Source organism: Microtus pennsylvanicus, chromosome 19 (assembly GCF_037038515.1).
Source record: "Microtus pennsylvanicus isolate mMicPen1 chromosome 19, mMicPen1.hap1, whole genome shotgun sequence".
Taxonomy (NCBI): domain Eukaryota; kingdom Metazoa; phylum Chordata; class Mammalia; order Rodentia; family Cricetidae; genus Microtus; species Microtus pennsylvanicus.
The window spans coordinates 3,705,680-3,723,252 of NC_134597.1; the positions used below are offsets into that span (position 1 = coordinate 3,705,680).

General features: G+C 42.0%; 1 protein-coding gene across 5 annotated transcripts in view; it reads left to right on the forward strand.

Moving 5' to 3' along the window:
- Dync1i1 (dynein cytoplasmic 1 intermediate chain 1) overlaps positions 1-17,573 on the forward strand; it is a 292,628-nt gene that overhangs the window by 192,210 nt on the left and 82,845 nt on the right. For all 5 annotated transcript variants that reach the window (XM_075953462.1, XM_075953459.1, XM_075953461.1 and 2 more), the window contains one exon: positions 885-1,010. In XM_075953462.1, coding sequence (XP_075809577.1) covers positions 885-1,010 — 126 coding nt within the window. The remainder of the gene's footprint in view (positions 1-884; positions 1,011-17,573) is intronic.

A 17,573-nucleotide genomic window follows, 5' to 3' on the forward strand; every position in this document is an offset into this window, starting at 1 on the left:
GAAAATATTTATGCAATTCCAGAGTTACTGAAATAAAAGAGTTTCTAAAGAAATTATAATTATTCAATACACTTTTTAACCTTATCACATCATATGCTGGGATTCATTTAACTATGGGTTCAGAGATAAAACCACAATAACAACAAAACACCCTGTTTTAATACTCAAGTAGCTTGTGATTTAGGGACATACACAGTGAGAAAGGAACATAAAGCAATTGAACAAGTGCTTTAATAGGGGCATAAAACATAAGGGTGCTAAGAGACAAGGGAGAGATAAATGGTTAGGGTTGTCTAGAGGACTTAGTATCTTCACTCAGTCTCAAAGGCGAGTTAATAAGTAACACGGAAGGATCTTCCAGTGAGCATGAGATCAGAATCCTAGGTACAGAGATATTGCCTGTACTTCATGGGTAGAGAGTGTTCATGGATGAAAGGAAAGGCACAAGATCTTAAACAGGAGCAATAGAGAAAGGCATACCAGAAAGGATTCTACACATTGTGGGGTTTTCCTTGAAAGCCGTGATCAATTAACTACCAATTGTCAAACCAAGGTTAACTTGCCAAATGTGTACTTTACAAATTTGTCCTGACCACAGGTTGTAGGTGAGCATAGGCTGTGGGAAGTCCAAGACAGGCACTATAGAGAAGTCTCGTTACCCTTCCTCATCGGACAGGAAATTCATTTAGGTTATCTCTGCCCTTAAGAATGAAAACAAAAGCGGACGGTGGTGGTGCATGCCTTTAATCCCAACACTAAGGAGGCAGCTGTGGTGATGTAGACTGATTGCACATGTAGACCACAGAGATGCAGGAGTAGCAGGAGAAGAAGACTCCTACATCATCATCTGAACGTAATGAATCCTTGTAACCTCTTTCATTTAGTACCCCGAGCTGATGGTGGCTTCCTACAACAACAATGAAGACGCTCCTCATGAACCAGATGGAGTGGCCTTGGTTTGGAACATGAAGTTCAAGAAAACCACACCAGAGTATGTCTTCCACTGTCAGGTAGGAGTCAGCAGAGTAAAAATAATTCCTGTCTCCTACCAGACCAAACATGCTCTGGGCTGTACGGCATCTGTCTTGGGTTGGGAGGAAGAACCGAGTTTAAAAATGGAATTGTTGACAATTTTGGAAAGTTCGCCCACAGTAACCTAATGTTTTGGGAAAGTGGCAGCCCTCTTCAAATGGTTAGGAAGCCTGCTTGGGGACTGTGTGTCATTTTCTTTCTATTTAAAACAGCCCCCATGCGGATGAGTTTATAAAGACCTCGCACTTATGAAGAAATTGTGGCGTACCACTTCCTCTGCTCAGAGCGGCGTATGTTTGCCCACCCATGTGGACGCCCTCAAAGCATTACCAGACGGGTTCCCTTCTGTCTCTGAAACACACTTCAGGGGATACTGCCGTTTCTAAGTTTGTAGGCACCATTCTGTTCTGGAGATAATGATACTTTAGGAACTGAGTGGGGGGAAGATTTACCACCACTTTTACTTGAATTATTGAGGAACATGGATGGAGCTTCTACTTTGCAAGTGCAGATTCTATCAGAGAGTTGGGGGTGTTTTGCTCCATGTGCCTCATGACGTGTGTCTTCTCTTCCATTTGACACACTGGGAGTGAAATTAGCTTCCACGTGCATATGCTCAGCTTTGCTCTGTCGCCATGACTTTGCCCAAATGACAGGCCTTAGCGCTGGCCAGTGCACCGCCCCTTGATTAATGGGATTGTGCACAGGAGAATGAAAAAAAACATTCTACCTCAGAATTTCAGTTCCTCAAATATTAGAGTTTGAAGGTACCAAGAATAGCCCTGAACACAGGCATCTAAAAGGGTGGAGAGATAAATCTGCTGGCCTCATCCCAGCAAGCTCTGTCCATTTTCTGTCTAAGACCTGAGCATCTTTTTGAACTGAAATGTGTTTACACTTTAGGACATTACCAGATATAATCTGAGGAACAGGCGCTCTGCTGGAATGAAAGGCCCAGCGTCAGTGTGCCTGAGTAACCGCTAATTCTGGCATGCTTTTCTAATTTGCTATCTCACAAACAGCTTAACAAGAAGTCTCGGCCTATGTAGTAAATAACCTTTATTTTCTGGACCTTTGAAATAAGAACAGTTTTTTTTTAAGATTATCAAGTTTGTCAGTCTGATAGACTCTTTCTATAAACATAGAAGCACAAAATCCTAATTTTGTTCAGTTTTAAGGGTTTGCTGAATTGCCAGGGAAATACTCTAAGGATTATGGGATAAGAGGAAGCACATTTCTGAAAGTCAGGGCCTTTTAAGCTGTTTTGATATACAGAAAGCGTAGCTTTAATTCTAAAGCTCTAAGAAGTAGTCTAGTCCATGCCGTTTCAGTCAATGCTTATGATGTTTATCATAACTTAAAGTTTTCTAATTATATTAACCAAGTCCTGGTGGCCTGCAGCAATTGTGGGTAATGTGGTTAATAGTCACAATATCATATCGTAAACAAGCCAATGGATCATGATAACACTGAGTAAAGAAGCAAGGACCGAAGGTCTTTGAAATCATCAGATTTTTTTTAACATTATCTGTTTCATCATGATACAAAGCTAATGCCAGTACAAACCGAGGCAAGCACTATCCCTTCTATCCCTTCTCATGGCAGCTTGGGTATAGTTTACAAATGGCTTAAATAATTATTGTGCTTTAGTTTTTATTTCTCATTTAAATGATCCAATATATGTTTTAGAAGAAAATATGGTCTGGGTTTTATTTTGTTTTATCCAGAGTATGCGCAAAGACAAGATAAAGTCTCATAGAGTTACCAAAAAGATGCTGAATAAAATCTCTTCACTACCCAAATTTCCCCTACTGTCTTTAATTCATCAGGTGACCAGAAACTGGTGGCAATTTTAACCGCTATCTGCTATCCAAACTGATAAAACTGGTCATCTGACTATTGTGCCCAAATCTGCGAAGTCCCCCAAAAACCAACAAGGAGACCGAGTCCCTTATGTAAAAGCAAAGAGCCTTTATTTTATGCAAGTTTGAAAACTCAGTCTTTCTGCATGTCCAATGTATTGAAATAAATGGAGAGCCATGAGCTCAGTTAGAGTTGGTTTTTTATAGTAGTAAAGGTTGGGATGAGAGATTTCTAAGGGTCAGGACCCCTGATTGACTGACATTTGTCTGGGAGTGTCCTGGTGAATGTGTGCTGGAAGGTGATCCTGTCTACAGTGGTTGGAATGTTAGGCATTTCTTTGGATGGTCTGTTCTTGGGTGATGCTCGGGTAATCTCAATTCGTAGTTCTTCCTGCAACCAGGTATTGCTTCGGGGTAAACTACTGAGACTCAGCCTCAACCTATTCTGGGCAGGGAGTATGGGATGACATGTTCCTTTCCACAGCCACTTCAAGCTGACATTGGGGCATTGTTATCAGGGCCCAAGCAGGTTGAAAGGCTAGCCAAAGGTGGGTGGGTGGGGGAATTCAGGCAATGGAGTACTCATCAGACTCTATTGAAGGGACAGGGAGTGTTCATATCAGCTGGACTGGTCCACACCAGCTTTCAGGATGTCCAGGGCTCATCACCATTCAGAGCAGGTTGTAGTCAGCAACTGGTGCTTAGATGTATCTGCCAGCCAAGTGGAAGCCTATTGAGATAAGTTCAAACTAGGAACAGAAGTTAAAACTTAGAAAAAGAGGAGATAACAGGTGTCTGTAAACAAAAGGACTAGACTCATGCCTTTGAGTCCTATCAAAAACTACAAGCTTTGATTAGAAGCATGTATATTATTGTGCTGTGCAGAGAATCATGTATGGTAGCTTCAGAGTGAGCTAACAAGTTGGCAATAGCTTTGTGGAAGAATCTGGATACCTTTCACTGTTAAACTGACATAACTGCCCGAGGTATTAATACTATCAGTGATCTCAGAAGGATAAATAAAGTATACCTGAATACAAACCAAATAGTTTCCGAATCTATTAAAAATGACAGGGACCAGAGTCCATATACAGTGAGTTCTACCCAGGGCTCCATAGCATTGGAGGCAGAAGTATCCAGAACATCAGTCTTATTGTCTAAGCCAGGCCCATAAGGTGAATTTTTATTTTTCTGTGAAAGAGGGACATGGAAAAGACTGACCGTATTTTGTCTAGACAAAAGTGGTGCAATCAATTCTCCAATGTCCTGCTGTTTGTCCACAGTCTGGACCGGGTCCTGTCAGCAGGTATTGCACTGGGGCATCTAGCCCAGTGGTCAGCGTCATCATAGTCCAGGTGGAGACATCGTGGTGTCTCATAATCTTCTTTGGAGACCTTGGGTTACTGCTAGGATCTCAGAGTCTCTGCCAAATATAATATGCTTTTTAATGCCATATTCTGCAGATCTCTGAAGTATGAGGGTTGCCTAGGTATGTCTGATTAGACAAACTTTATTTCTCACTATTTGTTCTAAGTTTGACTTTGTAAACATATACAGGGAACTAAATAAGGCTTATCCCTGTAACTAATCATATCAGTACTTTAAAGATGCCTGACTAACTTGCATTTCTTAACAGTCTATAATAAGTTAGCAGCTTTCACAAGACTAGAACTCCACACTCTGTAATGATTTTGAATTAAAGCTAATAAAAAAACTGAATTAGTCATTCTGAGGATAAACACAGAACAAATTGATATCTAATTATTAATGTTGTCTCCTGCAAAAGGCAAGGAACAGGCCCCAAAGTGAAATGGGAATAGGAGGGAGTCTAAGGGTTAGCCTTGCCCTAGGGCAAACTGAGACTCAGGTCTAGCTTCCTACTGATCTATAGAACCCACTTTGGCAGGTGTGTACCAAGTCGCCCTGGGAAAGCTTCCCTGGGCCCCACATTGGCACTACAACTTCAGATATAAGTCAAGGCTATTTCATTTAGCTACACATGCATCTGACAATGCCTAACAGCAAGTCTATGGTCTCAGTTATGAAAGAGGTGGTTCGTGTAAGTGACCTTGATATTCATAAAGAACACATTTAGGAAAAATGAAAAAAGGTTCTTGTTGCAGAATGCACTCTACCATCAAGTTTGTGCCAGTACCTAATGGCTCTTAAGTGTTCTAACTGTAGCACCTGCAGGGAGCGAGCTGTAGAACCAACTTTCTGGAAGATGAAGAGAATGAGCTCTGAGAACTCTTGGGAAAGAAGGGAAGGCAGAGAAGTAACCGAAAAGTAATCCCGGTCAGCCCTCTCTATCCGCTGGTTCTATATTCATGAGGTCAACCCACCGTGGCCTGGGGACATAAACTATCTGTACTGAACACACACACTTTTTGTCATTGCCCTCTGAGTAAAAGAACAATAAGTTGCATAGCATTTGCATTGCATTAAGTATAACCAACAGTGTCAACAATACTTTATACAGGGAGATATGTACAAGTTATATGCAAATGTTATACCCTTAACATAAAGATTTGGGCATCTGCAGACACTCAAAGGAAAGGAGGTCTTGAAACTAGTCCCCAAGGATACTGGGGCACAACCATGTGAAATTCTTCGGAAGACTCCTGGGTATATTAGACAGAGTTTTGTGGGTTTTATTTTCCCAGAAAACTAGAGCCAATGGGAAATACATATCAGATATTCAAGAGCAAAAGGTATTCAGAGAGAGAGAGAGAGAGAGACTTTTAAATACATTTACCCTTAAATTCTGGCAAGCACAGAATCTATGGAGTTGGCCAGAAGGTGGAGGTGGAGATTTGGATAATGGTGAATGCTGTGGTCCTTGACTGAAGTCTACAGGATAGGCCAGCAAGTCAGAAGTTCCATGCAGCCAATACAATCAGTTCCTCTTTGGGAACCCCTGACCCTGCTCTGAAGACCTTTGGCAGATTAGCTGAAGCCCTTTCTCCTTACTGAAGAAAATCCACTTTCCTCAAAATTTACTGACTGAAATATTAATCACTATCTAAAATAAACTTCCCACTGACACCCGGACTAACGTTTCACATATAAACTGGGCACAGAGTAGCCAAGCGAACATATAAAGTTAATTCTCTGTTTTCATCCTAAGCAGTCAGGAAAACAGGATCTTTCATAACTCCTAAAATTAAATTAATTGCTGGTCACTTTGGGATGGCACGCAAGTAAATTCACCTGGAAAGTTTAACAAAAAGAGACTAGGAACATCCCTCAAAAAGGACAAAGCATGCATTTGAGATCACGGGGAGTGAGTTCGTGGCACTAGGTCTTTCAACACACACAAGTATTGAGAGTCCAGCATTTACATTCCTCTCCGTGCGCTCTCAGTGACTGCAGACTAGAAAGTGGCTCAGAAGAGCCACGAAACAAGATAGGGAACCGTGCATGGTACAGCCAGGTTGAATTAAGCTGACATTTCCCCCCAAACCACATCCTGTGCCGTTCTGTACCGGTAAGAGAGGCAACCACATGGAGGTGTGTGGCCTTGTGCCATGGAGGAAGGAGGGCGAAGGGGGAAGAAATGAAACAAGCCTTTACCCAAGTTGATTGTTGGAACGTTCTGGGTGACCGTAAGCATGACTGCAGCCTGGATCCTGTCCTCAGAAATTGTGATTTCCTTCATCTGGGGCGTACATGGGCACGGGTAGGATCAGCAAAGGTTTCTCGCTGGCAGCTTGACATTCGTAAGGCATCAGGTTGTTACTATTCTAACCTGATGGGGAAAGTCAGCGAGCCCACAGAATTCCAGTTACTGTGAGCCATCCGGCTTGGGAGCTCACCCTACACCCCAGCACTCTGAGTGCACGTGGGGTGTACTGCTGAGGAGCGGGCGCTGTGCGTTGGAAGCCATCCTGGGATACATTTTTCTTGGAAGCCATCTTGGGATACATTTTTCTTCAGTTCCAAGCCAGCTAGAGCAATAAAATACAAAAAAGTCAAACATTTAAAAGAAAACAAATGCCCTCCCTCCCTTCTGACCTCTGGCTTCTCTCCTACACCTTTTCTGACTGCCGATAAATTTTATTTTTTAAACCAGTGCTTTCAGGATACTAGCTCACCAAACTCAAATCAGTTGAGTCCTCTCCCTCTCCTGTGGTGTCCTGGTGACTTAGAGGTTAGATGAATTAGTTGGCTCTAAGACACGGGGCTGGGGATAGGACAAGGTGAGCGAGCCTCGTGGTGACTATACTCTCATCATTTTAGCTATTCATTTCTCGTAAATCTCCATTGATTTTTTTTTCATGTTTCTAGTACATACTTGCAAACAAATTCGGTGACTCATAAGACTATTCTTTCTGTAAATAAGCTTCAACTCAGTCTCCCATCGGCAAGACCCAAGGAGCTTTCAAGCTAAGCACAAAAAGGCTTTCAGAGGAAGGCTCATTTTTCTGCTATGGGGAGGAAAGACCAAATACCTTGTCCTTCCATGGGCGGTTCATGTGTGTGTGCTCCACGCTAAATGTTTCATGTGGGCGCTGGGCCTGCCTTTTCTATTTTCACTTCAATAAAAGCTGTCTATACTTGGAAAGTACTGGTACACCCTGCATAGAAATCAGCCCCGTGGCCCCATCCCAGCTTGGCAACCCTCCTGCTGCCGTTTGTAGTGGCTTCTCACACTCTCGTTAGATTAGAGGTCTGACCACCCTGCATCGCTGCCCCTGGTGTGGTCTTTCTCTTTAAAACGGAATGAAGAGAATCAGAAATATCTATCTTAGAATTATCTGCATCCAAGTAAGTAAAAATGCTTTATTTAGTGACAGTGTGGTCAGAGGGCTTTTTTCCCCCCTACTTTTCCTGATTTGGCTTCTTTGTCCGTGTGGCCTTCTCTTTTTGAGGATCATCTGGCAATCGCCTCCAACTGACCGTGGCTGACCCTCCATGGTTCTGCCGGCGGGTGACATGTGGAGCATTTCGGTATCAGCTGACCCTCCGGGTGCCAGCGTTGAAACCCCTCAGCTATTTTTTCCCCTATGTGTGGCTTCGGTTCTCATTAAGATTCTACAAAGATTACAGATGGAATTGCAATTGGTGGCCTCAGCTGCCCAGTCTTTGGGCCTGCTGAGGTTCCCAGTGACCTCGAAAAGAGCTCCGCCTGTAAGATGCCACAGTAAACCAGCAAGAGCGTGGACTGTGGTGGGGACAGGGACAGAAATGGACATTGCATCTCCATTTCTGGCGGTTAATCCAGTTAGCTAACCCTGAGTGAATTGTGGTGGCTTTGTTGTGCCCCCTGACTCCATAGAGGCCCTCCCCAGCCTCTGGTAGAGTTGTGAGCTTCATTTCAGTAAAGTCAATTTCTCACCAAATTTTGTCCCTCCTCCAACCCAGACTGAGTTCATAGTCTGAATCTATGAAGCAACATTATGTGTAAAATTGTTGGACACCAAGCTCTAAATGAATTTAAATGGACTTCCTAATGTATATTGTAACCAATAAGTATTAGAATCTGCCTTAATTTTTTATTTATTATAAAAGGAGGATTACCTTTCTTATACCCTATCTGGTAAAAAGGAAGAAACATTTTCAAGTGTTTTTCTTGGATTTGGAAAGAATCCCTACTAGTGACCAAGAAAGAAAAGAGAGAAAGAATAGGAGGTTCTTTGAAGATCGTGCTTTGCTCTGTAGTCCTTGCAAGTCCCTGGCATTTCAACTGTAGCACTTCATAGATGCTTTGTAATGGGAAAATAAACTCCATGGTCAAGAATATGTAGGCCAAGGAGAGACCCAAACAGTTCTCAAATGAGATGTTTAATGCATCTCAGAGTAACAAAACAGAAGAGACTCTGCTATAGCTATGACACACATTTCAGACTACAGAATTATGGAAGATTAAAGGTTGCATATATTAAGAACATCAAGGTAAAATCAGCTTCTTACGGAAAAGAGTAAGATGTCCTGGATCATCTTTATCTTCTGTGGTCCTCTGGAAAAAGGCCCACGGGACTTGAAATAAGATGCTGAAGTAAAACACAGGCATGAGAGAACACTTCATGATGCAACCGGATATGACTGGTTTGATGACTGATACTTAAACTAGATAGTGATTCTTTTAAATAAAACAACAAGCACATCATTTTCCATTTGGCCCAAGAAGCTAGAAGCAGAAAAACAGCCTTTCCAGGTTTCATTCGTTATTTACCCCCTTTTTGGAGCTTCTTCAAACAGGGAGTAACACAAGGCCTGGGCACAGAGGTGTTCGCCTTTAATCCCAGCACCCACGAGGCAAAGGCAGGTGGATTTATGTGAGGCTAACCTGGTCTACATAGACAGTTCCAGGTCAGCCAGGGCTACACAGTAAGAACCTAATCTCAAACAAATAACATAAGAAGTAGAATTAGTCATTGAGATAGCTCTCAGGAAACTAGGATTGTTGCATGGATTATAGCAAAGAGATGGAATTCACAGTGATGGCTCATCTAAGCCCAGTTAAAGGGCTATTGTGCCGTTGACCAATGAGCAGCGAGGAACTTGATGCTGCCACATCATAGGCATATAGCTCTGAGTAAGGTGTTTTTAATTGTTTCCTCACCTTTCCATAGTACAGATGAGCAAGCTGAAGCTTTCTGTTATGATCACAAACAGTTTCCCATTAATGTACATAGACAGCCAGATGTGGACCCCAGAATTGCACGTGGCATCCATTCTCCTAAATGTCTTTCCCTCGACCTCCCATTCCTGTGCTATAACAAACTTGATAGGATTTTCTTCATCTGTGCTTCAAAAACTTACTGATGGAGGAAGGTCATTGGTTAATTAATAAAGAAACTGCTTGGCCTCATAGGTTAAAACATAGGTGGGAGGAGTAAACAGAACAGAATGCTGGGAGGAAGAGGAAGTGAGCTCAGACTCGATAGCTCTGCTCCCTGGGGCAGACACAATGAAGCTCCGACCCAGGATGGACGTAGGCTAGAATCTTCCTGGTAAGCACACCTTGGAGTGCTACACACATTAATAGAAATGGGCCAGGCAGTGTTTAAATGAATACAGTTTGTGTGTTGTTATTTCAGGGTATAAGCTAGCCAGGCAGCCAGGAGCCGGGCTGTGGGAAGAGGCCCGCAGCTCTTACTACAGAATGGCGCCCAATGTGGGGCTCGAACCCACGACCCTGAGATTAAGAGTCTATTGGCGGCTATTGGCTGGAGGAGCGGAAGGACCTCCCGCAACAACTTACCCTCAGGAATTGTTGGTTCTGGCAGTGATAACCAACAGCAATGTGAGCTAGTTCTTTGGCCTGTCACAGCCATGTCTGTCTTCGTTCCCTTGTCTCCTCCATGGCTATTCACGGACGTCAGAGAAACCTTGGTTTGGAGGAGTGGGGTGAGAGTGTTGAGGTAAATGGGGGGAGGGGTCTATTTACTGCTTCAGATAGTTGTGATGATAAGAGACAGCACAGGCGCTGCTGCCAAGTCTAATGATATGAGTTCCACCCTCAGGCCCCATGTGGTAGAAGGAGAGAACCAACTCTCTGACAAGTACTGTGGCATGCATGTACATAAATGGATGTGTACACACTCACACACACACAAACTCTTCATCCATGTATATGTATGTAAAATTAGATAATGTGGATATGTTTATCATCTTGGGATGCCATAGCGAAATGCAAAGATTGAAGGTGTACAGACAACAGCAGCTATTTCTCACTGTTCCAAAGCCTGGGAAACCTAGGAGCAAACTGCTGACTGGTGGACTTTCTGACTAGGGTCTCTCCTCCTGGCTTACAGAGGTCACCCCCTTTCTGTGCCCTCAGATGGTGGAAGAAGAGAATGCAAACTCTCTGATGTGTCTTCTGATATCGCCGATCCTAACATATCAAAGCCCACTCCCTCCATGATGTCATAACTTTAATTATGCACTGTTTCCAAATGTCATCACAACCATTGTTAGAGCCTGAACTTGGAGCATCAGGGTCACAGCTCAGTCCACTGCAAAAATGAAAGAACTTCCTGTTTTCTCCTTTCACTGTTCATGCATGGCAGCTCTATGAAAAGCAGCTGAAACCAAGCGAGGCAATTCTTATTTTTCTCACTTGGCTGTAATCCTTAAGAAGTTTCACCAGATGACAATTCATTCATTCATTCGTCAGTCAGTCAGTCAGCCAGCCTTCCGCTTCATAACAGAACCTCATAACTCACATGGCTATCCAGAGTTCGGTGTAGACTGGGCTGGCCATTTGCTGCCTAGGGATGAGAATGCACACGCCATCTTGAGCATTTTCCTTATCCATATTCATACACCCAGCGTGGTGGGGGAGGGCAGTTTGAAAGAGTATCAGCAGTGTCACAGGTGTGGTGGGAGGAAGTCTCAGGAGGGCAGTGTTTTCCCTCAGAGGTCAATGGAGGACAAGGAAACCTCATTCCTATAAAGGACCAAGAAAAGGCAGAGGTGGTTGGGTTGCTCCCCTGGGCTCCCTTTGTATTAACCTGGATCGTTCTATAACCACGCATCTATGTATGGCTGTACTCTTTGTAATTTAGGAAAAGAATCACCTCTTGGTCATCTATTTCTAAAACATAACTTCTTTCCCTCTCTGTGTGTGAGTGCTGGAGTTGCCTGATGTCATAAGAATTATTGACCCACTTGAATCCCCAACCCCCATTGCTAACAAACAAAAAGAGTGACGTCCCCCGTCACACAGATCATAGTAATTTAAAGATCATCATAGTAATTTGGAGATCAGAATACCTCAATGATTCAGCCACCTATCCCTTGCCCTTGCTATGACAAATAACATCCCACCTTACCCTCTTGCAATAAACCTGTGAAAGTAGAAGCTGGGCAAAGGAAGACGGTATTTGGTAGAAGAGAGAAGGGGCCAAGACAGGAGAGTGGGGAAGAGATTTTGGTCAAGGAACATTACAGAAATTGCAGAAGACTAAATTTTGAGGAGAACTTGGTTTTTGAAAGTGAGTGTTTGTTATCAAAGAGAACTGTGAAAATAGAGTTATCATCCATACTTCCAGGAGAAGCCTTCTACGCTTTGTTATAATAAGAAATCTATACTGGACTCTTGCGCCTGTGTCCTGATTACTAGTGTTGCAATGACATGGTTATGCCCAGCTAGATAATTTAACCAGTGCTCTCTTTCTCTTGGGGTAAGGATTCGGATTGGTTATTTTCCTGCTTGCTCTTAGCTAGAAGCCTGAGTTGTGCCTGGATCATTTCTAAATACAGTGTCCTCAAAATGTCATTTGTCATATGTACTAAGATCACTGTTGGTGTGATCATTACAAGTTTTACTTTCTAATTCTAAAGCTGATATGTCTTCGGCCCTTGACTGCTTAAAAAGTTATTTCAATGCCTATGATAATAAGCTGTGTTTCTATTATTATATTACATATCACTATATTAGCAATGTGTCCTTACTTTTCATGTAAGCTTGTTCATCCAGGATCATGTGGAATAACTGAGCTCAAACCTGAGTGTGCCTTCGATAAAGCTAAGACTCTGGACACTTTAAAAGAAGTTTACGACAAATACATTCTGAAATAAGCTCAGAATGGGGTCCAAATGTGGACACAAGTGCCCATGTTCACATCAATGCATGCACACAAACTCACCCAAGACTCTAAAATCCCAGTCAAAAGTGATATTTCATAAAAGAGAATTATAGTAATGTTGATAGTTGGCCAAAACCTCAAGCAGTGACAGAATCCACAGAGTGTCCTGAGAGGGAAGCCTTGGCAAAGCCACGCCTCACCAGATGGTTCAGATTAGAGATGCTTAAAAGCACATGGCAGCATTAGTGCGGTTTAGAATTCATAGTTAAATCAGTAGATAGAATAATGCAAATTTGAAACCCTATCCTGTGTATCAGAAAAAAACATCAAATCTTATGACTGCTCTTCGGGGAGGTGGTATGTAATGTGTTGACTTTTCAATAGTCTAATTGAAAGAGCAAAATTAACCAAGGAGGCTTTAAAATAGGAGAATACAAATAAAAAAAAAACTTTCCCCTCTCACCAAAGAGTTTCCCCTTTAAGTTGTCATATCCAATCAATTTGTATTGGATACGACGGCCAATTGTCATTTCCTGAGATATACTATGTAAAGGGGTCATGTTTCAGAGGCAGCATGAAAAAATGGAAAAAATAATTTCAGAGCACGATGCCAAGAGAAACCAAAATGTCCTTAAAGACCACAAAATGCTGCCTGGATCCCCTCACCTTGCTAATAAGAGCGGAGAAACAACTTATGCACATGGCTTTCCTTGTATTTTTTCAGTTTTTCCTCATGAAGGCTCTTAGTCCCCCACTGTCCCCATTCTGTGACATTCTAAAGTCTACTGTGACAACCTATGAACTACCATTTGGGAAAGTGTAGGAATATAGTGTTAATTCAGAATGCAGATCATCGCATGTGATACAGCACAGACAACAGCTTTCAGCTCATGCAAAACCTTCTTCTAAAACAGTGTTCATTCAAGTATTCGGTCTTCCCGTTCCCTGTGACAGTAACACATTTTCAAAATTTTCAAGCTTAAAAACTGGAGTTGTGGTTTTTAATAGCTAAATAGAGCCTTACAATCAAAACAAATGTGCCCCTCCAGTAGCAAGGACACACACAGAGAAGAGTGGAGGAAAAGATGAGAGACTCACATGCACAGAAACTGCTGGATTCATAAGCACTTTCTTCTTTTTAATTTTTTAATTAACACACAATTACTAATATTAACAGGGCGCTTTGTATTGCTGTGGTACCCACGTGTGTTGTTTAGTGGTCAAATCAGGGAAGCCACTACATTTATCACCTCATATATACCATTTCTTTGTGGTGAGAGCATTCAAAATCCCCTTGTTCACTACTTCAAAAGCCTATTGTAGTCTCCGTCTCCCTTCTGTGCCAAGCATCAAAACATGTTCTCTGTGCTCTACTCGTGTGCCGTTAAGCAGTCTGTCTTTATTCCCACGCCTGTCTTTCCACCTTCCATCATGAGTATGATTACTTCTCCCAACCCAGGCATTGCATTAGAGAATCTTAACTTCTAACCAAATACGATACAGATACGCCAGCACAGTAGCTGCGCACAGCATTCCAGTGTTCTTCTGGCTGTGTCTTCGGTATTGGGGAGAGGGATGGGACTGAGTGATAGGAAAGATACAGTTGAGAGAGTTCACGTATTTCTTTTCTCAAAACTAGGTCAATCTCTCAAAATCAAAGCCATTGAAAATGACTTGTTTTGTGAGAAGGAAAATCACAGGAAAGAATACCAGCTAGGTATGCCCTGCTCCGAAGCCACACATCTGATCATGAGCCCTGCGGTTCTGGTGGCATTTCCTTCAGTATGCTTGAGTATGTTCACGATAGCCCCCCTGACTCTCAGAACCAATGTCATTGGTAATCGCCTCTCTACCCTTAAAGGTTCAGAAACAAGCTGAGCACGAATCTGCCATTTCAGCCTGACAGTATGCTGGTTTCTTGGGAAAATGTCTGCTAGAGTCAAGTTCGATAAAATATCATCACTTTGGAAAACAAAGAGAAAAGTACTTCTTAAATCAGACACAGTTCACTGGGTGGGCGGGTGGAATGGAATATCGTAATTAAATTGTTTTCTTAAAAATAGCTACAACATCCAAATTGTCCCTTATATGAATGAGGATGTCCATTATGTTGGGTTCTCTAGCATGATATCTAATAATTTGGTGCATTGTTAAACATAATAGTATGTGACAAACGTGAACCTGTGAATCAAATGTTAGGGCTCTGCCTACTTTAAACAAGAGTTGAGGATTTTGTTGTTGTTGTTGTTGTTGTTGTTGTTGTTGTTGTGTATTTAATAACCCAGGATTGTAGCAAGAAACTATTTCTTCACATTATCCATTTAGCTACTGTGTGCTCACTTTTCTCTCAGAGTAGAAAGTCGGTTCTCCTTTGTAATGACATCACAGCTAGGTAAGCTAGTGCTTTATCCCAGAGAGAAGATGATCAAGGGGTTCTGTGAGCTTCTCAGTCCCATATTATTCCAAATTAAGCTTTAATTATGAGATCTTTGGATGTTTTTACACACTGTTCATATTGTGGACACTTACTCTGTATTGACAGTGTTGGGTATTACCTATAAATTGAATTAATTCAAACCATAAATCTTCTGCATTACTTTTTTCCACCTCAAAATCTTCTAGAGCAGGGAAAGAAGAAAGGAAGGAGGGAGGGAGGGAGGGAGGGAGGGAGGGAGGGAGGGAGGGAGGGAGGGAGGGACGAAGGGAGGGAGGGAGGGACGAAGGGAGGGAGGGAGGGACGAAGGGAGGGAGGGAGGGAAGACATAAACTATATGTTGTTATCCTACACAGTTCCTCATGAAAATCTCCAGGAACTATAGATGTGACTGGTTCATTATTTGAACACTAATAATGTTTGTGTTCAAACTTCTGATATAGCAGAGAGTTTCAAAATAGGATTTGTTCAGAAAAATGAGGGGAAACTGGGCATAGCTTTTGGTTCTCTACAAAAATGAGCCCCAGCGGTTTGTTAGCAAACATTTCTGGGATTCTGAGGAAGTCTTTGACTCCTCCAGAAAGTAGCACATTTGAAGTCATTTTCTTAAGTGTAGAAAGGAGAATAGTGGTCTTTCTGTGGCTAGAGGGAGCGCCGTCAGAAGAGCAAATGTGCTTCTTGGGTCGCAAGAGTACGCGTATGCCTTTACAGAAAAATATTAGAGAGAGTTGGGAGGCCCTAACCTGACAGCAGATTGGCCCAAAGTAGCTCACTCGGGACTGAAGAGATGGCTCAGCAGATTATAAGAGTCTTTGCTGCCCTTTCAGAAGGCATAATCAGTCCCCAGCACCCACAACTGCACAGATTTCCAGCTTTGTTTGAGTGACTCGGTGCCTTTTAATGGCCCCCATGGGCCATGTACACATCTCATACTAACATGCACACACAAATGCATACATACAATCATAAAAACCAATCCTGAAAAATAAATCAGGGAAAAAATGTTCTCAGTTTCCATATAGAATTTCTTAAAGCAAAGAACAATGGATTTTGATTCCTAGCTCTCATAACCAAGATGAGATGGAATCAGCTTCCATAAAATATAGGATAAACGGAAAGGAATATATCAGATTTCTTTTATGCCTGAAGCTTCATTCCTTAGAACTTGAACTTCCTTCTTTCTGGCTCCAAGGCGGAGAGGGCCCATGTCCATTTTTCTAATTTAGAAGCCAGTCCCCCTGTGAACTGACAGTAGGGACAGAACAAGAAGAAAGGCAGCTTGCTGAGCTACTGAGATCCACACGTACGTGGCCGCTGTATTTATTCCCTGTTCCATCAGGGAACGCTCTGCTGGGAAGGCCGATCTGACAGGGGTGGGCTCATAGGCAGCAGGTATGCCATGAACAACAAACCCAGATTCTTAACATATGTTTAATTGGAGTACCTCTCCTTGAAACGCCCTCCTGACTCTAAGCCCGCATCCTGATTTGCCCACTCTTGTTACCATGTTCTGCTGCCTGTTCTGAATTAATCCTTTGAGGTGGTCATTCCCCGGAAAGAAGAAAGGAAAATGAGAAGAGGGATGCAAGGTTGGGAATGTGAATGAGAGAGATGGGCGAACGCAGCAGGAAGGGGTCATTAACTGGAGTCTGCTGGGCTGTCTGGACTGGGGGCGAAAGGAGAAGTAGAGGAAAAGAGAAATAGAAGCCGAAAGCCTCTAAAGGTCATTTGCGTCCCTACTAAAGAATGAAAATTACTTTTTGCAATAGAGCTCAATTTACAGATTATTTTGATTCTCTGTCGTACTTCATCTCAAAGAATTGGTATAATCTAAAAAGTGGTTAAAGTTATTAAAACAGTTTCCATAGTAGAAAATTAAATGATTTTATTAACTGTCAAAGTCAGTGTTAAACCAAGATAATTTGAATTATATTTCATATAGTGATCATGTCACCAGGATGTCTAAATATTCTTTGTAAAAGTACTAATCCTTGATTCTGATTTCTCATCAACAGAAAACTAACAAAAGGTTAAGAGTATTAGCCACCATCTTTATTATTCCTAAAATTTAAAGAGGAAACTAGATTTGGGGGGATGTTTATGTAAATAAGTTTTTCACCTAGGAAGAATTAACCCCTTAGGAGACCTTCTAGACTTTTTTGACATATTTTCTTCTCAAGAGACAAGGAAACTATTATAAATACTTCACATGTATTTAAAAGTAAAATAGCAATAGCTTATGCTATTAAATTTAAAAATACTAAGAACTTTAATTAATATAATGAGAGCAATATACCACAATGCTTCAAATCACCAGATTTATTTTCTATCTACATAGCATATATATGCAAATTTTATATATATATATATAATATCCATCATCTGTCATCTATCATCTAACTATTTGATCCAAGTTTTTCTAAGTCACATAAGAGTACTTTTCTAGTTAGCATCTATCTGCATATAGTCTATCAATCATCTATCTGTCACGTATCATTTATCTATCTGTTCCGAGTTTTCCTAAGTCACACAAGAGCGCTTTTAAAATAAGATCCCTTGGGCTGGAAGCAATACTCATCAGCGAACAGCACACATTGCTTTTGGAGATGACCCAGGTTTGGCTCTCAGTACCCACATCAGAAGGCTCACAATAATCTCTAACTTCAACTCCAGGTGATCTGATGCCTCTGACCTCCAAGGCTGTGTGTG